At 42.2% G+C, this 25,182-nt stretch overlaps 1 protein-coding gene across 2 annotated transcripts in view; it reads left to right on the top strand.

Annotated features, from left to right (window-relative positions):
* The window catches only part of PDE6A (phosphodiesterase 6A), a gene marked incomplete at both ends in the record, with an annotated part of 68,894 nt that overhangs the window by 8,999 nt on the left and 34,713 nt on the right, over positions 1-25,182 (top strand). Inside the window, 5 exons of one of the 2 annotated variants that reach the window (XM_082650921.1) lie at positions 78-167; positions 1,874-2,014; positions 12,741-12,815; positions 17,721-17,785; positions 23,627-23,693. In XM_082650921.1, coding sequence (XP_082507047.1) covers positions 78-167; positions 1,874-2,014; positions 12,741-12,815; positions 17,721-17,785; positions 23,627-23,693 — 438 coding nt within the window. The remainder of the gene's footprint in view (positions 1-77; positions 168-1,873; positions 2,015-12,740; positions 12,816-17,720; positions 17,786-23,626; positions 23,694-25,182) is intronic. The other variant, XM_082650922.1, reaches the window with a different exon arrangement.

Below are 25,182 nucleotides of genomic sequence, written 5' to 3'. Positions count from 1 at the left end.
ATTTGCTGATGGTGGAAGTGGCCACAGGAGGAATTTCTCCTTCTCATCTGTTTCCCCTCACGCTGTTTGATTTTCAGATTCTTCTCAAGTACCTCAATTTTGCAAATATAATCATGAAGGTGTTCCACCTGAGTTACTTGCACAACTGTGAGACTCGGCGCGGCCAGGTAAAGGGCTTGGATCATTGGAATGGACTGGATGTGTCCTTTTCCTGAAGCATTGATATGCTCACCTGGAAAGGCAGTGATAATAAAAGGGCCTGGGAACCATCATACTGTCTCTGCTCAGCACCTCTGGGGTTCATGAGGTAGTAGGTGTTTGTAAAGCTGTAACCCAGGTACATGTAAAAGTGTGAGATTAGATCACTCCCTAACGCCATACACAAAAATAAGCTCAAAATGGATTAAAGACCTAAACGTAAGGCCAGACACTATCAAACTCTTAGAGGAAAACATAGGCAGGACACTCTATGACATAAATCACAGCAAGGTCCTTTCTGACCCACCTCCTAGAGAAATGGAAATAAAAACAAAAATAAACAAATGGGACCTAATAAAACTTCAAAGCTTTTGCACAGCAAAGGAAACCATAAACAAGACCAAAAGACAACCCTCAGAATGGGAGAAAATATTTGCAAATGAAGCAACTGACAAAGGATTAATCTCCAAAATTTATAAGCAGCTCATGCAGCTCAATAACAAAAAAACAAACAAACCAATCCAAAAAAGGGCAGAAGACCTAAATAGACATTTCTCCAAAGAAGATATACAGACTGCCAACAAACACATGAAAGAATGCTCAACATCACTAATCATTAGAGAAATGCAAATCAAAACTACAATGAGGTATCACCTCACACCAGTCAGAATGGCCCTCATCAAAAAATCTACAAACAATAAATGCTGGAGAGGGTGTGGAGAAAAGGGAACACTCTTGCACTGTTGGTGGGAATGTAAATTGATACAGCCACTGTGGAGAACAGTATGGAGGTTCCTTAAAAAACTACAAATAGAACTACCATATGACCCAGCAATCCCACTACTGGGCATATACCCTGAGAAAACCATAATTCAAAAAGAGTCATGTACCAAAATGTTCATTGCAGCTCTATTTACAATAGCCTGGAGATGGAAACAACCTAAGTGTCCATCATCAGAAAAGACACAGACCTACTAGAGAATGGACTTGAGGATATGGGGAGGGGGAAGGGCAAGCTGTGACAAAGCGAGAGAGAGACATGGACCTATATACACTACCAAACGTAAGGTAGATAGCTAGTGGGAAGCAGCCGCATAGCACAGGGAGATAAGCTTGGTGCTTTGTGATCGCCTGGAGGGGTGGGATAGGGAGGGTGGGAGGGAGGGAGACGCAAGAGGGAAGAGATATGGGAACATATGTATATATATAACTGATTCATTTTGTTGTAAAGCAGAAACTAACACACCATTGTAAAGCAACTATACTCCAATAAAGACGTGAAAAAAAAAGCTGTATCCCAGACTGATTGCATGAACAAGCTTTCAAGTCAGGCAGCTTGGATTTGAATCCCTGCTAAGCCATTTACTAGCTCTAAGAGCGAATCATTTAACCGCTCCGAGCTTCAGTCTCCCCTTTTGAAAAATGGGGAAAATTATGGGATAATGTATGTAGGGCACTTGTGCTCAGCCAATGTTTGTTATTATCATTCTTATTAACAGCCTAGGAGATAAAAGAAATGGGAAGAGTTGGACCCAGTAGAAGCTTCCCAGTTATTCACCTCTCTGAACCTCAGTTTCTCCATCTATAAAATGGGGACAATTATTGTATCTCTTGGTTATTGTGAGCTGCTGCTCTGTGCCTCAGAAACACTGACTATGTTTTTGTATTTTTTCAGATACTACTGTGGTCTGGGAGCAAAGTCTTTGAAGAACTTACGGACATTGAGAGGCAGTTCCACAAAGCCCTGTACACAGTCCGAGCCTTCCTCAACTGTGACAGATACTCCGTGGGGCTCTTGGACATGACCAAGCAGAAGGTGAGAAGACTTCAGGGGCAGACATTTCCAAGAACAGGTTAAATATATACCAGGTGGAGCCCAGACTTCTATCACAAATTCAGTGCTTAGGGAAGAGTCTGGGAGGATGTGGATGGTTGTGAAAAGGTTTTCATAGGTCTTTTACACTGAGAAGAGGACTACCAACCTTTAAAGAAGAAAAGTCATTCTAGGGCACAGGGGAGTAAAAATAACCTGTATCTTCCCTAGTCTGTTGGAAAAAAATGAGTATGTGCAAAGAAAGCGTGATGAGGTGGTGAAGGTAGGTGATAAAGAAGTTTCCATGCAGGATGAAAGTCCAGAAAGAAGAAAGTTGCCAACTTCAGGAATTCTCAGAAAATGCACTCAAAGGTGGGCAGAAACCTTTCCTATGGTGTATGGAGCCCATGGCTCATCCAGGCAATTGAAGTGGATGCATATGCTTAGATCTGGTCCCTCAGAATGCTCTGGGGTCACGTTGGCTAAGGCGGCAGAGACTCAACTGGCCCCCAGTCATGTTCTTCAGGTAGCTTTTCCCAAACCAACTCTCCCATCACTCTTTCTCTACCTGTCTCTGCCTCCTGGAGCTAATCATTTGCCTTGGAACAGAGTTCCAGAGTTACCTGGATATGTGATTTCCTCTCCCAAAGTCCCAAGATCCCTGTCGCTTTCATTTTGCGTGCTTTATCATGCTGCGTGTGGTACACAGCCCAGTGGAGACCCTCTAAGTATTTGGTCGAATGAATAAATGAATTGCAGAATCCGGGGTTGGAAAAGACCTTAGGTCTAGTCCAGAGGCTCCCAAATGTGACAGTAAATTAGAATCTTCTGAAGAACTGTTTAAAAATTGCTGGGCTAATCATCAAAAAGTCTACAAACAATAAATACTGGAGAGGGTGTGAAGAAAAGGGAACCCTCCTACACCATTGGTGGGAATGTAAATTGGTACAGCCACTATGGAGAAGAGTACAGAGGTTCCTCAGAAAACTAAAAATAAAATTACCATATGATCCAGCAATCCCACTCCTGGGCATATATCCAGACAAAACTATAATTCAAAAAGATATATGCACCCCTATGTTCATAGCAGCAGTATTCGTAATAACCAAGACATGGAAGCAACCTAAGTGTCCATCAACAGAAGAATGGATAAAGAAGATGTGGTACATATATACAATGGAATATTACTAAGCCATAAAAAAGAATGAAATAATGCCATTTGCAGCAACATGGATGGACCTAGAGATTATTATGCTAAGTGAAGTAAGTCAGACAAAGACAAATATCATATATCACTTGTATGTGGAATCTAAAAAAAAATGACACAAATGAACTTATTTATGAAACAGAAACAGACTCACAGACTTCAAAAACAAACTTATGGGGCTTCCCTGGTGGCGCAGTGGTTGAGACTCTGCCTGCCAATGCAGGGGACACGGGTTCGAGCCCTGGTCTGGGAAGATCCCACGTGCCACAGAGCAACTGGGCCCGTGAGCCACAATTACTGAGCCTGCGCATCTGGAGCCTGTGCTCCGCAACGAGAGGCCGTGATAGTGAGAGGCCAGCGCACCGCGATGAAGAGTGGCCCCCGCTTGCCACAACTAGAGAAAGCCCTCGCACAGAAACGAAGACCCAACACAGCCATAAATAAATAAATAAATAAATTTAAAAACAACAAAAAAACAAACTTATGGTTACCAAAGGGGAAATGTGGAGAGGAGGGATAAATTAGGAGTTTGGAATTAACATATACACACTACTATATATAAAATAGATAATCAACAAGGACCTGTAGCACAGGGAAATCTACTCAATATTCTGTAATAACCTATATGGGTAAAGAATCTGAAAAAGAATGGATATATGTATATATATAATGGAATCATTTAGCCATATACCTGAAATTAATACAACATTGTAAATCAACTATACTCCAATAGAAAATAAAAATTAAATTAAAAAAAGAAATAGAAAATCTAACTAGACCTATAACAAATAAAGAGATCGAGTTAGTAATTTAAAAAAACTTCCTACAAAGAAAAGCCCAAGCCACATATTTTCACGGATGAATTCCACCAAATATTCAAAGAAAAATTAATGCCAATCCTTCACAAACTCTTACAAAAATAAAAGAGGATGGAACATTTCCCTACTCATTCTATGAGGCCAGTATTACCCTGACACCAAAGATATCACAAGAAAAAACCCTACAGACCAAAAACCCTACAGAATACAGATGCAAAAAATCTTCAACAAAATACTAGCAAAGTAAAACCCTGGTCACATATAAAAACCATGGTCAATTGATTTTCAACAAGGGTGGCAAGACCATTCAAAGGGGAAAGAATAGTCCTTTTAACAAATGGTGCTGGAACAGCTGGATATCCACATGCTAAAGAATGAATTTGGGGTCCTACTTCACATCATATACAAAAATTAATTCAAAATGGAGCACAAACCTTAAACTATAAAATCTCTTAGAAGAAAACATAGATGTAAATCTTTGTGGCCTTGGATTAGGCAACAGTTTCTTCGATATGACATCAAAAGCACTAGTAACCAAAGGAAAACCAGATAAATTGGGCTCCATCAAAATCTAAAACATTTGTGCTTGAAAGGACACTAATGAAGAAAGTGAAAAGACAATCCATAGAATAGGAGAAAATATTTGCAAATCATATGTCTGATAAAGGTCTAGTATGTAGAATATAAAAAGAACTCTTAAAATTAGGAGTATGGACAGACTTAGAGAACGAACTTATGGTTACCAAGGGGGAAGGGTGGGGAGAAGGGATAGTTAGGGAGTTTGAGATAGATGTGTACACACTGCTGTCTTTAAAATGGATAACCAGGTAGGTCTCTGCCGGGGACATGGGGAAAGTGAGGGGCCTGCGGGCCTGGGTGCACCAGGCTACCGTGAGGTCCACAGCGGAGGCCACGCCCAGCCCCAGGCCCCCCACATGGGAGGCAGCCCCTCTGCAGGCCTCGGCTGGTGGAGTCGGGGGGACGGAGTGGCATGAATGCCAATGTCTTTCCTGGGACCACGAAAGACCCCAGTGCCTTGGTGCTGAAGATGGGCATGGACGCAAGGGGCATCACCTCCATCAGGAGAGGTGCCGAGGCCAAAGCTGTTTTGCCCAAGAAGGAGAAGCTGAAGCTGAGGTATAAGAGGTGGCTGTAGAGGGATGCAGTTTCAATCCCTGGTCTGGGAACTAATCCCATATGCAGCGGGGCAACTAAGCCTACGCGCTGCAAATACTGAGCCTGCGTGCTCGGTGCCACAACCAGAGAGAAGCCCGCACACCACAACGAAGAGCCCACGTGCCTCAAGGAAGAGCCAGCACAGCCAAAATAAAATTTTTAAAAATAAAATAAAATGGATAACCAACAAAGACCTACTGTATAGCACAGGGAACTCTGCTCAACGTTATGTGGCAGCCTGGCTGAGTCACTCTGCTGTGCACCTGAAACTATCACAACATTGTTAATCGGCTATAATATAAAATAAAAAGTTAAAAAAAATTAGAAGTATGGGATTAACAGATACGAATTACTATACGTAAAATAGATAAGCAACAAGGATTTACTGTATAACACAGGGAACTATACTCAATATCTTGTGATAACCTATAATGGAAAAATATATAACAATCACTTTGCTGCACACCTGAAACTAACACAAAATTGTAAATCCACTATACTTCAATTTTTTTTTAAGTTTGATGCTTTGCTCATGAAGGGAAAAAATAAAAAACTTCCTACAACTCAACAATAAAAAGATAACCCAAAAAAAAAAAAAAGATAACCCAATTTAAAAAAAAAAAGTAAAAAACATTGCTGGGTTACACAATAGTCTGCCTTTTTTACATAATGTTCTGTGAACATAATTTTTATCAGTACATGTGGATTCTTTTAAGACAACATACATACACATAACATACACACAGAAAAGAGCGCTAATTACAGGAGAATAGTTCGATGAATTACCACAGAATGAACATCCCACTTAACTACCACCAAGATCAAGAAATAGAACATAACTGGCTCCTTTCTTACCCCTTTCCAGTAACTCCCACCCCTTCCTCCCTAAAGGTAACCACTATCTGACCGTTAAAGCCATGTGAGTTTTGCCTATCTTTGAAGTTCATATAAATGGAATCATATAAATACATACTCTTTTGCGTCTGGCTTCTTTTGATCAACCTTTGGGTTGTAAGATTCATTCTGATTGCCCCTCATAGCATTAGTTCATTAATTTTCATTCTTGTGGAATATTCCATTATATGAATAATCTGCAAAGTATTTATTTATTCTACTGTTGATGGACATTTGCATTTCCAGGTGTGGGATTTTATGAATATTGCTATTATGAACACTCTAGTACATATTTTTTGGTACACAGTTGGACCCATTTCCCATTTCAGTTAGGTATTTACCTGGGAGTAGAAATTCTGGGTAATAGCTTTTTTTTTTTTTTGCGGTGCCCGGGCCTCTCACTGCTGTGGCCTCTCCCGTTGCGGAGCACAGGCTCCGGATGTGCAGGCTCAGCGGCCACGGCTCATGGGCCCAGCCGCTCCACGGCATGTGGGATCTTCCTGGACCGGGGCACGAACCCGCGTCCCCTGCATCGGCAGGCAGACTCTCAACCACTGCGCCACCAGGGAAGCCCTTTTTTTTTTTTTTTAATATTTATTTATTCATGGCCACGTCGGGTCTTAGTTGCAGCATGCAGGAACTTTCCTTGTGGTGCACGGGCTTCTCTCTAGTTGTGGTGCATGGGCGCCAGAGCACGTGGGCTCGGTAGTTTGCGACGCACAGGCTCTCTAGTTGAGGTGTGCGGTCTCAGTAGCTGTGGCACACGGGCTTAGTTGTCCCGTGGCATGGGGGATCTCAGTTCCCTGACCAGGGATCGAACCTGCGTCCCCTGCATTGGAAGGCAGATTGTCAACCACTGGACCACCAGGGAAGTCCCTAGCTTTTTTTTTAATTGAAGTACAGTTGATGTACAATACTGTATAAGTTACTGGTGTACAATATAGTGATTCACAATTGTTAAAGATAAGAATCACCTTTAGTATTACTCTTCTGGGTAATAGTTTTGATACTGCCAATCTGATTTTCAAAATTATTGTACCATTTTACCCTCCCACCAGCAATGTAGGGGGTGTCCTCACTAATACCTGGTATTGCCATCTTACTAATTTAGCCATTTTGGTGGGTGTGTAGTGTTATCTCTTTGGGTATTAACATGTGTCACCTAATGACCAGGAAGCTTTATGTTTATTGACCATTTGGATATCTTTTGTGAAGTGCCTGTTCAAGTCTTTTCCCCATTTTTTTCATTCTATTGTATGTTTTTATCTTACTTATTTGTCAGAGTTCTTAACAAATTCTGGATATGGGTCCTCTGTTGAATGCAACATTGCAAATATCTTCTCTCATACTGTGCTCTCATTATCTTATGTTTTGATAAATGTAAGTTTTAAATTATAATGTAGCCCAATTTATCAATCTTTTCCTGTATGGTTATTGGTTTTTATGCCCTCTTTAAGAAACCTTTCCTGGCCCCAAGGTGATAAAGATATTCACCTATGTTAACTTCTAAAAGCCTTATTGTTTGAACTTTCACCTACAGCTCTACAATCTACCTGACATTTCTAAAATGTACAGCATGAAGTAGTGTCAATATTAATTTTTCCCATACAGATATCCAATTGACCAGTACTTGAAAAGACCATCCTTCTCCCCCACTGTTCTACTGAAAAGACCATCTTTCTCTATCATACCTCTATCATCAATCAAGTGTCCATATATTGGGTCTGTTTCTGGACTATTTTGTTCCCTTGGTATATTTATCTATTCTTCTGCAATACCATACTGTGTTAATTATAGTACCTCTATAAAATATCTTGATATGCAGTGGTAAAAGACCTCTAAGTTTGTCATTATATACTCGAGTTTTTCATCATGTTTTATGTCTCTTACACTCCTTTCTGTATTCCCCGCCCTTTTATATTTTTGTTTTTTAGTTTGAATATTTCTTCTGATCTATCCATGAATCTTCAGTTGTGTCTAATTGGCTGTTAAAACTATCTATTGAGTTCTTAATTTCAGGTATTTTTCAATTTTAGAATTTCCATTTCATCTCTCTTGAGGTTTCCAGTGCTCTTCTAAAATTCTCTATTCTGTATTTGATTTCTTGGACATAATCAGTTATTTTAGAGTCTGGGTCTGAGAGCTATAATATCTGTAGATATATTCTATGGCTGTCTTTCTATAGTCTGTTTTATCTCTTGATTTTCAGTTAATCCTTATCTTGTACATGACTATTTATTTTTGTTTGAACATTAGAGACATGTATAAAACATTTTAGAGATGATTTGAAACTCTGGGCAATGTTATGTTCCTCCAAAGGGGATTTATGTTACTTCTGGCTAGCGGTTGAGATAAAGGCAGAGCATCTGAATCCAATCAGGGATTGAGCTGATTTGAAGCTGGTCTTCAGTTTTTGCAAGGGATGTTCTGTTTCTGATTCACTTTTACTCCTAGGGTATAAACCTTTAAGAAGGGCCAGCTGAAATCTGGGTTGATTTCAAGGGTTCCTCCTCCTTGGCAGGCCCTGAATTCCAGTTTTATCCTACTAGCCCAGTAAGTCTGTGCAGCTTCCCAGCTGCTCCACAGCATCTTTGGTATCAGCAAGGCGATCAAGAGGAAAAGCTGAATCAGACATTAGGCTCACATCTCTGGGCTTCCCTTCTCTGTGGGATCTTGGCCCATCAAGTCCTTGCTGCCTTGCTAGCTCTATGATTCCTTCAAACAAATGTTTATATACACATATGCACACATACACATATACAGTCCAGATTTCATAATAATTCTCAGTTGGAGGACTGGTCTGAAACAAACTGGCCACCATTAATAGGAGTAGAAATCCTCTTTCTTTGTTCTTTAGTCCACATAGATTTACCTCATTCTTCTAAATAGTATGGATATACCATAATTAATTTATCCTTTCCCCTATTTCTGGGCATTTAAATCATTTCTAAATAGTCTTGCAATTAAAGACAATGGTATAATGAACAACCTTGGAGTTAAATTCCTGCACACTTGACAGAGACTATCTATAGGACAAAGCTGTGGAAGTACATTACTAAGAAAAAATTTTTATTTTGCTTTCCCAAAATTTTCCCTCTAAAGGCTAAATCATTTTATACTCTCACTCGCACTGCATGAGAATTCCATTTCTCCAAACTCCTGCCAATTCTGTATATCATAAATCTTTTTATTTTTCCTACTTAAATGGGCAAAAAATGTTATTGGTTTTTTCTAATTGTTTTTTCACTGATTACCAAGTGAGGGTAAATACACTTATATGTTTATTTGTGAGTTAAGTTTTTTTCTTCCATATATTACCCAGATTTTTCTGGGCAATATATGCCCATTTTCCACCTTTAAAATTGAATTCTTTGTCTATTTCTTATTAAAATATAGGAGTGCTTTATCCATGATATAGACTATATCTCTGTCACATAGGCTGCAACCATATTTTCCCTTTCTATGGATTATGTTTTAACTTTGTTTATGACATCTTTCATCATACAGAAGATTTAAATTTTCTTTTATGGCTTCTGCGTTTTGAACTTTGTTTAAAAAAGACTTCCTCAACCTTAATATTATAGTCTGAAATAATCTGATGTGTTTTGATTAATATATCTTCATCTTTCACTCATCTTTTGAAATTATCAATATGTTATGGTATAAGGTAGGGATAAATTTTGTGCCCCCCTCATAATTCCCCATTTAAAGAACAATCTACCCTTTCTCCACTGTTTTGAAATGCCACCATTTTGATATGCCATTTTACCATATAACAGATTTCCATATACTCATGGGTTTATTATTCTGATTTTTGCCTTTAAAATAGCTCCCTAAGTGATTCTGGTGCAGTTGGGCCATATACTGATTTTAGGGAACCTCTGGTACTAGTCCAACTGTCCATTTGATTCTTGTAAATTCTTGAATCAAGTATTTTGCCAAATATGGCTAAATCCAGCAATAAGCACTTTTATACTCCTTCAGGAAGTAGCAAATGAATTCATACAAATGAATGGTTCTTTTTTTTAATCAAAAGAATTTCTGAGTAGTTAAATTCAAAAGAAATTTGGAGGTGCAAACTGAGCACCATTTTAAGGTGTTCAGTTTGAACCTTAAAGGATCTGAACACAGCTCTGAGCTGCAGTGTTCTGCCCTCTGTTTCTTTTGAACTCCCCCTCAAAAGGGAAAGTTACATTTAAGCAAGAATATCCTGACTTAGTCATCCCCAATAGATGGAACAATCTAGCAATGAGAAGTGGGCTGGGCTGCCTATAATCACTCTAAGAACCTAGGCTTCTCCACCTCCCCCGACACCACCCCACCCCAGGTAGCTAAGCTCTTACCTGAAGTATTGACATTATGAAAAAACTCAATAAAGGTCACTGAATTGTACACTTAAACTGGGTGGATCATATGGTATATGAATTATATCTCAAAAAAGCTGTTTAGAAATAAAAAAGAGAGAGAGAGATTGAGACAGAGGAAGGCAAGCATAAACATGCCCCATATTCCACCCAACCCTTTGTTGATAACATCTGCTTCTCCTTGGGACAATCTTCAGAATCACTCAGTTTGACTTTGACAGTGTCAGCCCCATGTCCTTCTTCTGATCTCCTCTAACATTTGTGTTCTCCTTTTATTACTGTTTTGGTTCTTACCCCATCTACCTTACTAAAGTTACTTGAAGGCTTAATTCTCTCCTCCATGACATAGCAGATTCCTCCAGGGCATAAACTGTGCCTTGTCCATCTCTCTCTATCTAACAGCAAGCATGTTGTGGAGCTTAGGTAAGTCTCCAGTTCACATTTTCACCCAGAATTGAATTGTTTCGTGTTGTTGGTAGTAAAGAGAAGAGCCCAACTGGGCAGAAGGGTGAGGATGTGAAATCTGAATTTCATGTGGAGTCCCTTCTGCTTGCCCCCTGGATGATATTAGAACAAACCACCATGACAAACATGTTCAAACAAGAGAGAGAGGTCAAGAAGCATCCTGCCCACAATAACCCAGAGCTAATGGATCATGGTCCCTAAATACCAGCAGATAAATGAACAGAGAGGCACTGGAGGACAGAGGCCTCCTCCGCCAGGCCCAGATTTGACCCAACACAAGCTGTGCAGCTGTATGTGTGGTAGGAAAACCAGCGGAGAAGTAGCAAGGGAGCGCCTGCATGGCTTCCCAGTTTCTTCTCCTGGGGCTGTGTGACCATGCAGAGCCTTTGCCAACCCTCTTCTCTCCTCTCTCTGCCCCTATCTTTGCTAGTTGTCTTACAGGTGTCATCCTTTCCTATTGGAGCCCAGATATGGGTCTATTCATCCATATTTGGCACCATTGTTTGTCCTTTCTTATCTGGAAAAAAATTTTTTTCCCTATTACAAAAGTCATAAATTTTATTAGGGAATAATTGCTAAATAAAGTATAATCTCATTCCAATCCCCCAGAGAAAACCAGTTGTTAATGCTTTGTTGTGAATTCTATGACAGCATTTTCTATATAAACACTGGGGTCACATGATTTATCTATTTTTGTCACCTCACTTTTTTTTTTTTTTTTTTTTTTGCGGTATGTGGGCCTCTCACTGTTGTGGCCTCTCCCATTGCGGAGCACAGGCTCCGGACGTGCAGGCTCAACGGCCATGGCTCACGGGCCCAGCCGCTCTGCGGCATGTGGGATCTTTCCGGACCGGGGCACGAACCCGTGTCCCCTGCATCGGCAGGCGGACTCTCAACCACTGCGCCACCAGGGAAGCCCCACCTCACATTTTTTACTCATCAGTGTATCATGGACATCTTTTTAATCAATACCTACACAACTGTAACATCACTGTTACTAGACGTACCATAATTGATTTAATAAGTCCCCTCCTATTGGACACTTAGGTTTTTTCTGATTTTTCACTGCTATAAATGATACTGCAAGAAACATTATTGCAGCTAACTGTTTGCTCACATGTTTAGCATGTATTAATACTTAAGGTAAATTTCTTAGCCATAGAGTCCCCATTTTTCCTCTCATGTCCCACAGCACAGGGAGTATGAGGGTGCTCCAACCTAACTCCCATTTCTTGGTTATTGATTAGATAGATCCAGTTCTTTTTTTTTTTATTTATTTTTTGGCTGTGTTAGATCTTTGTTGCTGCGCGTAGGCTTTCTCTAGTTGCAGCGAGCGGGGGCTACTCTTTGCTGCAGTGCATGGGCTTCTCATCGCAGTGGCTTCTCTTGTTGTGGAGCACAGGCTCTAGGCACATGGGCATCAGTAGTTGTGGCTCGCAGGCTCTAGAGCGCAGGCTCAGTAGTTGTGGTGCAGGGGCTTAGTTGCTCCACGGCATGTGGGATCTTCCCAGACCAGGGGTCGAACCCGTGTCCCCTGCATTGGCAGGCGGATTCTTAACCACTGCACCACCAGGGAAGTCCCTAGACAGATCCAGTTCTGATGATATTGATACATCTCAAAGCACAGATATGACTGACATTCTCCAACTCTAGTGAATCTTGTAGCCCTTCCAACCTTTGGTTTCACTGAGCTCTGACCATCTTCCAGATTTCAGTGATAGATGACTCATACAGGTAGTCTTCTTTTCTTAATCTTTTTCTGATCTACTTTCAAGACACATAATTATTGTTTTTCTCATTCCTAGGAATTTTTTGACGTGTGGCCAGTCCTGATGGGTGAGGCTCCACCCTACTCTGGTCCCAGGACTCCAGATGGAAGGGTAGGTCTCTCTCTAGCCCGTCCAATATGATCAAATGTTTAATGAAATGCAGACGAGTAAGGCACTGTAGGCCCTGCTGAAGTGTCTTTACCACTTCAGTATTTATCTTCTCTGGGTTGGGTTGTCTCCCTTGAAATTATGATAACTCCTCACAATTGCTCAAGCCCTGTAATTTGCAAGGTATTTTAATATCTCACTGGAGTTTCACAATAACTCGGTGGGACTGACAAAGGAGGAATAAATATTCTCATTCCATAGATGAGGGAAGAACTCCAGAAAGATCAAGCAACCTGCTCAAGGATCCACCCAGCAGGAAAACTGTAGACAATTAAAGCTACAAATAACCTTAAGATCTAATCTAAAATGTACAAATTGATAGCCAGAAGGTCAATTCCAGCCAATAGGTAAATGTGTTTGGCTACATACGTTTTTTTAGTTTTTCTTTGTTTTCACTTTAAAACAGTTTTGAATTGGCAGCTTAGCACTTAAAAATCAAGGTATTTCTGATAAACATCTAGATTCTCAGTTTCTTTTCAAAAGGTGGCAGATCAGTCAAAACTGGACCCACAGTCCTGCAGGGTAAACTTGATTGGAGCTGAGTAGCGGCCGCCTCCTTGCAATGTGTGGCCTGAACTCTCTAGTTTGCACAGTGCCCCCGACTCCCTCTTGTACACCCCTGGCCTCCTCCTCTCATTTAAGTTTCTATCAGGTCTCTCTTGGCACTTCAGTTTGTGACCTCTGGTTTCCTACTATTGCTACATTTTAAAGATGAGGCACAAACACTTTAGAGAAGCTGAACTGAAATGTGTGGGGATGTAAAGATGCAGCAGGGTAAACAGACCTGGCACTCAAATGGCCTATAGAACCTGTAGAATGACAGAATGACTTTAGCTGAGGCCACATACAATAGGTAAGCAGCAGAGTCGTGTCCTGAATTGAGTTTTAGTCCAGCGTTCTTTCCACAAAACCTTCCAGCCTGTCTGAAATGGTATGTCAATTTCTGCTAGGAGGCCTGATTCCCCCCAGCCAACACTAACCCTACCCAAAATAAAGATAAAGGACAGCGTGTGTATGTGTCTGTCCGTGTGTGTGTGTGTGTGTGTGTGTGTGTGTGTGTGTGTGTGTGTGTGTGTGTGACAGACTTTATTTAATCTTAATTCAAACTCTAGGGATTTAGAATTAACACCCTGGCCTGTGAGCTTCGTATACACACCAGAAAGGATTTCAACCTTGGAATCTAAACTGTCTGTTCTGCTTTACCCAAAATGACCTTTATAACCTGGCACTGTCCAGTTTCAAACTACTCTTTTGCCCACACAATTTCATGATTTCATTTGGGAAGACTGAGTCTTCAAGGCTGACATCACGTGCTGCTGTCAGAAAACTATTTGGGGACGTTTTTCCTTTTTAAGTACAGCTTTTTGTGTTGGCATAGCTGAGATGTTACTACAGAGCTTTTCATCTAATTCACATATGAGCTGGACTTGTTCCTAAAATTTAGAATTCTAGGAACTATATAGAATAGAGATCACCATAGCTTTCAGACACCACCAACTTCAATTAACTTCAGTTTCCCGGGCTGCTTTAATATTCAGCTCTCTGAGTTGAGCCCTGAGGTCAGAGGTCATCTCCAATTCCAGGACAGCCAGAGAGCTATCAGGCTCTAACTTATCCTTTTGCCTACTAACATCACTCTCACACTTTATCTGCCACATTCACATTAGAAATACAATCTTCCTCTGGATTTTGACCAATTAACCTCCCCAAATCTTGGTTCTGAAGTTCCCCCAATGCAACTACACCTCACTTCATCTCCTCTTAAAAATAAAGCGTTGTGTGTGTTTTTTAATTATGAAAAAGGCTAAGTAGACTTCATGGGGAAAAAAAAATAGCACTTCTTTTAAAACTGGTATATTTCCATGCATGAAGATTTGGCTCTCGCTGTATGTGGCTCTTTCAAAGACCCTGTGTTACAGCGTCAGCTGCTTAGGTGCAAAGTGACAAAGGCACTCATTGATGGCTTGGTTTTGACTTTCCGAAGGCTGGTGAATTCCTACGTGAATATGGCCTTGAAAGCAACTTGGCTGAGCTACAGTGTGTGGAAAAAGTTCTGTTTACCTAAAGCACACTGAACTTTTTGTTGCTTTCTGTGAAAGCAAAATTGATTCTCCTGGGGGTTTAAAAGAAAAAAAGTCCAGTTCTCACCTTTCTAAAAGAATCTCATGGAGACCCCTGGGTAGGGCAGTTTACCAGGACCGGGGAGCCAGCAGCTTCCCTGGGAGAGCAGTGAACAGCCCAGGCCCAAGGACAGATGGCCCTGAAGCAAGAAGGCCATCTCCCCCTCCCAGAAGGAAACAGCTCTACCAAAGTCCCAGCAGATAACAGGTCCACCTTTGATTTCTAGAACCGCCCATAGGATATGACCTCACTGTTTTAAAATGTTCTTACCGCAATGTATTTATATTTATTGAAAAAGTAATACATGAGCACAGAGAACAGCTCACACCATACAAAAGAGCACAGCACAGAAATCCAGCCTGCCCTGAGGCAGCCACTGTGCCACTGTGAGCGGTCTACCTTTCCCAAATGTCCATGGACATTCCTGGGTGTGTGTGTGTGTGTGTGTGTGTATGTGTGTGTGTGTGTGTATATATATATATATATATACATACACACACACATATACACACACACACATTCCACCACCACCACCCTTGACAAGTGTGATGATTCTATTTTGTGCCTTACTTTTCCCACTTGAGTATATTTTGTCATCTTTCCCTACCAGCACAGATACAGCTACTGGCTCTGGAGACATGCAAAGTATCCACTATGCCAGGAACTCAGTGTGCTTAACCATCTCCAAGTGAGAGATATCAGCTATCTCCAGACTTTTTAAAGCAGTCTGGTTGAGAGCCCTAGATGAGGAAAACAATGCTGTTACCTACATTTGGGAATATATCGATAGGATTTATTAGCATATGTAGAATTACTGGGTCAAAGAATATGTGCATTTGAATCTATGAGAGACTATCTATGCTAACTCTCCAACCATAGTCTTAGAATCATAGCTGGAAGGAGCTTTAGGGATTCCCTAATTCAGTTTTTTAAATTCCCAGATTATCTTTAGAACCCAAGGCTCCCACAGTGGCTGCCTGGGCCAGAGGTGAATGGGGGCAGAGGAGGACAGGACAGGGAGTGAGGGAAAACCAGGAGAGATGCAGGATCTCCATTTACCCAACTCTGCTTCCATTAGGGCGGCATTACTTTCCTCTGCTTTATAGGATTAGGGCCCATGCTTTGTTGGGAACGGGTTCTGCTACTTGACGCCACCAACAAACAAACACCACCGATTTTACAGCTGGGGAAACTGAGGCCCAGAAAGGACACATAGTGGAACCAAGACCAGAGCCTGAATCTTTGCACTTTAGCTCTATCCCTAACTCCATTTCATCGTGCTGTGGGGTTCACCTGGTCTTCCCTTGGGTGCTTCCTACTGCAGGGAGCTCATACCTACCCTGGAGCAGCCGATGCCATGGGAGCCGCTCTAGAAGGGTTCAATCACTGTAGCTGCTTCCAATGGTGGGCGTTGAGGAGCAGAGCCTCTCTCTCCCTCGTGAGCCTGAAGAAGGTCACGACTGCCCGTCAACTAGACACCCTTGACTAGGTGAGGAATTTCCCTTTGTGGAGGTTCTGAGTCAAGAGGCCTTGATGGGGCCCAGGTATCAACATTTAAATCTCTAGGGCAATATTTCTCAAAATAACCTGTAGTAGAGGAACAATTTTTTTTTAATTTCCAATTTATCTTGGACTGATACTTTTCAAGATATGATAAAAATCTATTATGCAAAAAGTAAAAATTTTAAAAGACATACAAAACTTGTCTTTTTAAAATTATCAGTTTCAACAGACCTAACCTAACTCAGTCAAATTGCTGTAAAAGTTTCTAAACACTGACTGTCAATTTCTGTTTTTATCTCATCATGCAATAGTAACAAATAGTTTGCAGCCTGGTACCAGTCCAGGGACCACACTTTGAGTAGCCCCCTTTCTAGGTGAGAGTGGTACAGAGAGGAAAACACTATTTTAAGCTGTTAACCTTAAGTGACAGTAGAAAGAGCTCTGAGCACAGGAGTCAGGGGCCAAGGTTCTGGTTCCGGCTTACTGTCTTACTATAAATGAGTCCTTTCCTCTCTCTGGGTCTCAGTTTTCCTATTTGTAAAATGATTATTACTAACCTGCCCATCACGTTCCAATAAGGTAATGGATTTTTCCCTGGAGAGCTAGGGAGAAGGAACCACCTGCCAGTATCCAACCCCATGTTAGGAAGTCATGGAATTGAACAGGTCTAATTTAAGAGAATAGGGGTTTTAATGGTGTAAGGAGGTGGGAGGGATGGAAGAGGTGGAATGTGAGTTGGGAAGCATGAGGGATGATTGGGAAGGCAAGTCTGCACGAGCTGACGCAGCAAAGAGCAGCTGAGTGGAGGAGTGAAGGAGAAAGGGGGCCGTGACCATGGAGCTGACCCCACATGGAAGATGGCTGGGTTGATGATGATGCTAAATGGGACAGAAGCCTCCTTCCACCTCCCTCTCTCACTAGACTCCACCAGCAATCTTTCTCTCTTTTTCCTTGTACTGAACCCCCAGATTCCCTTGGAACACTTCCTATGTCTCTTCCCAGCCCCAGATCCCAGCCCCTGCCTGGCCACCGTGGGCTGGTTCCAAGGAGGAGCACACTGAACCCTGAGAGTCAGCTGAGGACAGTGAGCTCCAGGGGCACCGGGACACGCCCTTAGAAGGTCATGCTGGTGCTTCTGGAAAACCACAGGGCACAGGGTAAAGAACAAAGCCTTTCTCAAGAACACACTCCTGCTGAAGTACTGTCTCTATCTCCTTTGCCTAGGAAATCAACTTTTACAAGGTCATTGACTACATCCTGCATGGCAAAGAAGACATCAAAGTCATCCCGTAAGTCTCTTCTCAAAACATGTAGAATTGCAGGCACATTATCAGTGTCCAGAAGATACTCATTCCAAGATCGACACTAACCAAACCCAAGAAGGCCACACACTCTGTTCGAGGCAGGGAGAGCAGTAAGGAGGCAGTGTGGAAGGGTGGAAAGACCATGCAGTTTGGAAAATGAGGCTGGATTCTGACTCAGCTGCTGTGAGTTCAAGTCCCAAGTCCAGTGTCAATAAGTGGCCTGGGGACTTCCCTGGTGGTGCAGTGGTTAAGGATCCGCCTGCCAGTACAGGGGACATGGGTTTGAGCCCTGGTCTGGGAAGATCCCACATGCCACGGAGCAACTAAGCCCGTGTGCCACAACTACTGAGCCTGTGCCCTAGAGCCCACGAGTCACAACAATTGAGCCCACATGCCAACAACTGCTAAAGCCTGCATGCCTAGAACCCGTGCCCCGCAGCAAGAGAAGCCACACAATGAGAAGCCTGCGCACCGCAGTGAAGAGTAGCCCCTGCTCACAGCAACAACAGAAAGCCTGAACACAGCAACGAAGACCCAAAGCAGCCAAAAATAAATAAATAAATATATTAAAAAGTAAATAAATAAGTGGCCGGTTTGGGCCTCTCTATAGAATGAGACCATGGTGTCCGATCGCGGCTTTTCAATGATTTTCTATGGAGGCACATCTGGGGCCTAATGCAGAGGGTGAGGCAAAGGCAGGAAGTTGGCAAAGAAAGTGACTCAGCCCCCAAGGAATGCTTATTCTCTCTCTCTTTTTTTAAAAAATATTCTTTTATTTATTTAGGCTGCCGCAGGTCTTAGCTGTGCCACGCAGGATCTTTAGCTGCAGCATTCGAACTCTTAGTTGTGGCATGCATGCGAATCTAGTTCCCTGACCAGGAATCGAACCCAGGGCCCCTGCATTGGGAGCGCATAGTCTTACCCACTGGACCACCAAGGAAGTTCCAGAAAGCTTAGTCTCTAATGTCTTCTTATATGACCTAGGAGGATAATGAAAAGGCAAGAACTCCCAGAGGGTGAGGCCTCCAACCTACCTGCAGGTGGTGGAGGCTCAAAGGCCATTTTAAGATTTCAACAGTCAAGAACGTTTTTAGTATCAGCTTGTACTTTTTGATCAGTAGAGCACGCTCCAAAACTTAGCTGCCTTGTTACCTATGTGAATCCTCTGTGGGTACCAAGAGCCACCCCACAGTTTTGTCTGAGGCTTGGCTCTCTTTCCCAACTGAACTGCAGACTCCGTGAGGCTGTGATCAGACTCTGTGGGAGAACCTCACCTTTGGTCTCTTTTCTGGTCCAAATGAAGGGATTTATAGCAGGTCACCTTAATCCTTAAATAGTGGTTGTGAGAGGCCACAACTGTTGCCAAACAATTTTGATAATCCTGTCACTCAGATCACTCAGTTCTCTGGTTCATCTTTTACTGGTTGGGTATAAGAGACTGCTTCAGGTTCCTGAGTTTCTGGGTTCTCTCTGTTCAGTCCTGTTTGCATGAAGACTGAGTCTTTCCTAAACTCGTCTCTTTCTTTTTCTTTTTTTTTCCTTGTCAACTGCATACTCTGCCACCATTCTGTTTTCTAACCACTTCTCTAGAGGTGCCAGTTTATCAAACTCATTGTCTGTATGCTGAGTTATCACAGATCACAGTTCTCCCCAATGTCTCACCACTCCTCACCAAGTATCACACCCTTCTAGCCTCTGATAACATCCACCTTGCTGCTTTCTACAGTGTGGCTGTATCCACATTGAATTTAATATAAATTCTTAGAAGTAACTTAAAGAGATTATTCTATGATGCAGCACGGAAACAAAAAGTGCCTTTGAATGGCATAAAAAGCCAGGAAAAAGGTATGAAATATGATAAAAATCTATACCTAAATGCTAAAAGAGCTCTGTTGATATTCATAGAGTAATAAGTTCAAAAAGTACTGCATTACAGATTAATTGGCAGAATATTATCTTTCTCAGTTGCATATAAGCAACGGTTCTTGGGAATTCCCTGGCCATCCAGTGGTTACGACTCCACGCTTCCACTGTAGGGGGCATGGGTTTCATCCCTGGTAGGGGAGCTAAGATCCTGCAGGCCACATAGCACGGCCAAAAAAAAAAAGAAAGAAAAAAAGAAAATAACAACCAGTTCTTGTAAGAACTGATGAGTTCTGAGATATACGTAAAGAAATACCATATATCCTATTTACAAGAGAGCTATCTAAAAGATAAGAATGCAGATAGAATGAAAGTAAAAGAATGAACAAAAGATATGCCTTGCAAATGATAATCAAAAGAAAACTGATGTAACTATGTGACTATCAGATAAAAATAGGTCTCAAGGTGCATTATTAGAGGGACTTCCCTGGAGCAGTGGTTAGGAATCTGCCTGCTAGTACAGGGAACACAGGTTCGAGCCCTGGTCAGGGAAGATCGCACATGCCGCGGAGCAATTAAGCCTGTGTGCACAAATACTGAACCTGTGCTCTAGAGCCCACGGGCCACAACTACTGAAGCCCGTGTGCCTAGAGCCCGTGCTCCGCAACAAGAGAAGCCACCGCAATGAGAAGCCCACACACTGCAAGAAGAGTAACCCTTGCTCACCACAACTAGAGAAAGCCCCCACACAGCAACAAAGACCCATAATCTATGGGTAAAAGAAGAAATCAATGGAAATTATGACATATTCTGAAAGAAAGAAAATATTACATATCAAAACCAGTGTGATGCAGAAATCATGCTTAAGGTGAAAATTTACAGTCTTAAATATTCATATGAGAAAAGAATACAATATAAAGTAATAAACTCTGTACCCACTTGTATCAGTCGGGGTCCTAGCAGATAATAGGCGTCACATTCAAATTAGGGTAATTCAAGGAGGCTTTACTTATAGAGGGATGAATTATAGAGGTGTGGGTGGAATGAAGGAAACTGAAAGAGAATATGCTAGTAGTGAGGTTGTTGTAAGCATTCCTGGGCCCACAGGAAATTTCTAGAACCTGGACGGAGAAAGTGTCATGTAGAGCAGGGCATCTTGAGAGAAGTGTTGCCTTTCAGTCAAGAGACGCAGCAAACCCAGAGCAACCCTGCCGGGGGAACCCAGGGAAATAAATAGCCTGACCTAACTGTTCTACCTGCCTCTAGTTTTGGCCAGGTCTCCTCACTGGGCTAAATTCAATCAGAAGCTGGAAGGCCAGGCACCCTATTGATGGAGTCCACACAGACCGGCCTCCTGGGACACGGAGGAGCAGGTTGGAGAGCGGATCTGGAGGGTAGACAGAAGCTATCCATCACATCATCTCAAGAAACTAACAGCAAACAAGCAAATAAATAAACCCTCCCCAAAAGAATAAAGATAAGCCCAGAAATTAATGAAATATTAACAGAATAATGAACAAATGCCAAAAGCTGGTTTCTTGGAGAGATTAACAAAATTGATGAATTTCTGGCAAGACTGTGCAAGAAAAATAGAAAATCAAATGAGCTGTATCAGGAAGGAAAAGGGGGATAACCACAAAGACACAGAAATTAACAAGATAGTAAGAGGATATTATGCCCAAAATATTTTAAAGCTAGATGAAAGAGGCAAATTCCTGCAAAAATAAAACCTACTAAGTATAAATCACAAAGAAATAGAACACCACAATAGTCTTATAACAATAAAATACATTAAAACCTTCCCACAAACACATTCCAGGCCCAGATGCCTTCAGGGGTGAGTTCTATTAAATATTTAAGGAAGAAATAATGCAATTCTCATACAAATTATCCAGGAGACTAGAAAAAGAAGTGGCTAGCATAAACTTGACACCAAAACTCAACAAAGACTGTATGAAAAAAGAAAATTCAGACCAAGCTCACTTGTGAACATAGATGCAAATATGCTAAATAAAATTTTAGCAAATAATAACTAAAAAGGATTATACATCATGACCCAATTGGGTATATTCCAGGAATGCAGGGCTAACATTAGAAAAATGAATAAATACAATCTGCCACGTTAAGAGAAACATGACATAATTATCTCCATAGAGGAGAACTTCCTTAATCTTCTAAAAGCAATTTTTCTTTTAATGTCTGAAAATACTAAGTATTGACAGAGACGTGGAGTAAAGGAAGCTCTAATATACTGCTGATGGAAGTATTAATTGGCATGATCACTTTAGAAAACAGTTTGGTCTTACCTAGTAAAGTTGAAGACATGCACATCTTATGACCCAGGATTTCTACTCCTAGAACTAGCACATGGAATTGAATGCACATATACACCAGAGTGGTGGAAGCAGCAATGCTCATATTAGCCTTGCACTGAGGGAAATGTCCATCAACAGTTGAATGCATAAATTATATGCAACCTTCCCAGGGAAAACGGTTGAAGTCAATCAAACAAATGAATTACAGCAGCATGAAAATGAAGTCCAATGAAATAATGTATGCACATTGATTCTACCTAAAACAGGTGAAACAGGCTACAGGAAAACAGGCCACAGAAAAGCAAGAATCATAACATTGGGACAATGGTTACGTTTGGGGTTTGGGAGAAGGTTGCGAGTGGCGGGGGGTCAGGTCAGGGATTTCCAAGGTACCGACAAGGTTGTTCTTTCTTGGTTTGTTTTTTTTTTTATATAAATTTATTTATTTATTCTTGGCTGCACTGGGTTTTTGTTGCTGCACACGGGCTTTTCTCTAGTTGCGGCGAGCGGGGGCTACTCCTCCTTGCTGTGCGTGGGCTTCTCATTGCGGTGGCTTCTCTTGTTGCGGAGCATGGGCTCTAGGTGCGTGGGCTTCAGTAGTTGCAGCACTCGGACTCAGTAGTTGTGGCGCATGGGCTTAGTTGCTCCACGGCATGTGGGATCTTCCTGGACCAGGGCTTGAATCTGTGGCCCCTGCATCGGCAGGCGGATTCTTAACCGCCGCGCCACCAGGGAAGTGCCAGGTATAATTTCATAGGAGTTCACTTTCAAACTACTGATGAAGTTTTGAATGCATTTTTCCACGTGTGTATATATTTTTTGCAATAAACAAGTAAAAATAATACCCAAAATTGTTATTGCTGCATGGGATAAATAAGTATGTAAAGCACCTAGCTTAGTGCTTGGTATGTGGTAGGAGCTCATCCTAGATGGGTTTCCCTCACTCTACATGATATTAAGCTAACTCTCTGTATGTAAGTACTAAATGGAGGGAAATGACGGCATCTGTTTTTGCTCAGCAGCCAATAGCAATCTGTTGGATGAATTTTGTCTCTTTTCTTAGGGAGTCAAACTCAGTGTGAAATTAATAAAACTGATTTATCGCTTTTTTCTCAGTGTCTACATTTGGACATTAAGATGCTTAGCTAAGATTTGGGGCTTGGTCTGGTATAGTAAGTGGGTGCCTGGAGCCACCAGAGAGAAGAGGGAGGGTAAGATCCAGTTTCAAGTTTTTAGTCCAACTGTCCCTACATCAGAAGTTACCACTGGGGGATTCCCTGGTGGCGCAGTGGTTGCGAATCCGCCTGCTAGTGCAGGGGACACGGGTTCGAGCCCTGGTCTGAGAAGATCCCACATGCCGCGGAGCAGCTGGGCCCATGCGCCACAACTACTGAGCCTGCACTCTGGAGCCCGTGAGCCATAACTACTGAAGCCTGTGCGCCTAGAGCCTGTGCTCCGCAGCAGGAGAAGCCATCGCACTGAGAGGCCCTTGCACCGCAGCGGGGAGTGGCCCCCCCTTGCCGCAACTAGAGAAAGCCCATGCACAGCGACAAAGACCCAATGCAGCCAATAAATAAATAAATTAATTAATTAATTTAAAAAATCTATTTTTAAAAAAAGAAGTTACCACTGTCTTTGGCCTTTACAGGAATCCACCTCCGGACCATTGGGCTTTAGTGAGCGGCCTTCCCACTTACGTTGCCCAAAATGGCCTGGTAAGTAATACAATTTTGAAGGGGGAGAGTTTTGAATCAGGTGGAAAGGTGAAGGGATTTCAGATCAAGAGAGTGGGAAAAACGATGGGAACTGTGTATCTCTAAAAGCCCGGTTCTCCCATTTCTCAATTCACTCGACGGTTGGTCCAAGGGGATGTGCAGAGAATTGACATTTGAAGAAATATGAAATACACAGAGAAAGAACCCTCAGATGGAAAGGTGCACAGTCTCAGTGACAACTAAAGATACTTACGCAAATGTCAGGGATAAAGTCACAAGTGGCTGGTCCACCAGGCTCACCACAGAACAAGTCCCAGCCTCTCATCCCAGAGACTTAGTTGCCACTCCCAACACCCCCCCAACCCCGTCCCTGCCACATTTCCAGCCCACACAACAGAGCTCAAATGCTCTATCTCCCCCCATGCCCTACCCGCTTGGGGTGCAGGGCAGAGTGACAGTATCCCCTACCCTAGAGAGAAGGGTCATAGCTGCACATCACCCCAATATTTGAGCCTGCTTATCTCTGTATCCTTCCCCAGGCACACACACTACACAGTGCTGTTCGTGTATCAGGGTGTTTATTTATTGGGCATTTTCTATGTGCCAGGTGCTGTGGTTGGCTCTGGGGATACAATGATAGATGAATCAAATAGTTTCTGTTCTAAAGCTCATCGTCAAATGGGAGATATCTTTATGAACAGATACTTAGACTATAATGTGATAAGGTCAGATAGAGATGTACATGGTACATTCTATGAACACAAAGTAGGAAGCATCTAAACCAGCTTTACTTGCCAGAGTGTTTTGGTCTGAGTTTTAAAATAAATAGGGGTTAGGCAGGTGGGGCAGGAAAGGGGATTGCAGGTGGAGGAAGCAACATGGGCAAACAACTAGGACTTGGAGGTTTGAAGCGACACAGAGTGTGCAGTTCCGTGTTGCTGGAGTATTAGGTTTGAGACAGGAAGATGGCAAGAGATGAGGCTTGAGAGGGAGGGAGGGGCCAGATCACAGTAGCCTTGGACGCCAGGTCAAGAGGGTGGAACTTTAATCTACAGGCAATGGGTTTTTAAGCAAGAGGTTGGCACAATGAATTTTCATTTTAGAAAGGAAACTCTGAACGCTCCCTAGAAAATAGATCTGAAGGGACTAAGACTGGAAGCAGAGCGAAAAGTGTGTCCTTACAAACAAGAGATGAAGAACATCTCAACAAAGGGAAAGGCAGTAAAGAACACTGTCTTCATTGCTAACAGCCATGGAGTGCTTATGATAAGCCAGGCAGTGAATACATTTGCTCATTCAATACTCATGACTCAGACAGAGATGAGGTGGAGAGAGGCAGATCAGGGCTCAGATCTAACACTGAAAGGGCTTTGGGATTGGTTGTGAGCAGAGAGGGAGGGAGAGAAGGACCAAAGCCAATTTCAGGCTTCTAGATTGGACAGATAATGCTGCCACCAGGTTTGGATGTAAGATGCTGAGATCACTTTCA

The sequence above is a fragment of the Grampus griseus genome (genome assembly GCF_964374135.1).
Source record: "Grampus griseus genome assembly, chromosome: 3".
Taxonomy (NCBI): Eukaryota; Metazoa; Chordata; class Mammalia; order Artiodactyla; family Delphinidae; genus Grampus; species Grampus griseus.
The sequence above is the reverse complement of the archived record's forward strand: the minus strand, read 5'-3'. Positions and strand labels throughout refer to the sequence as shown.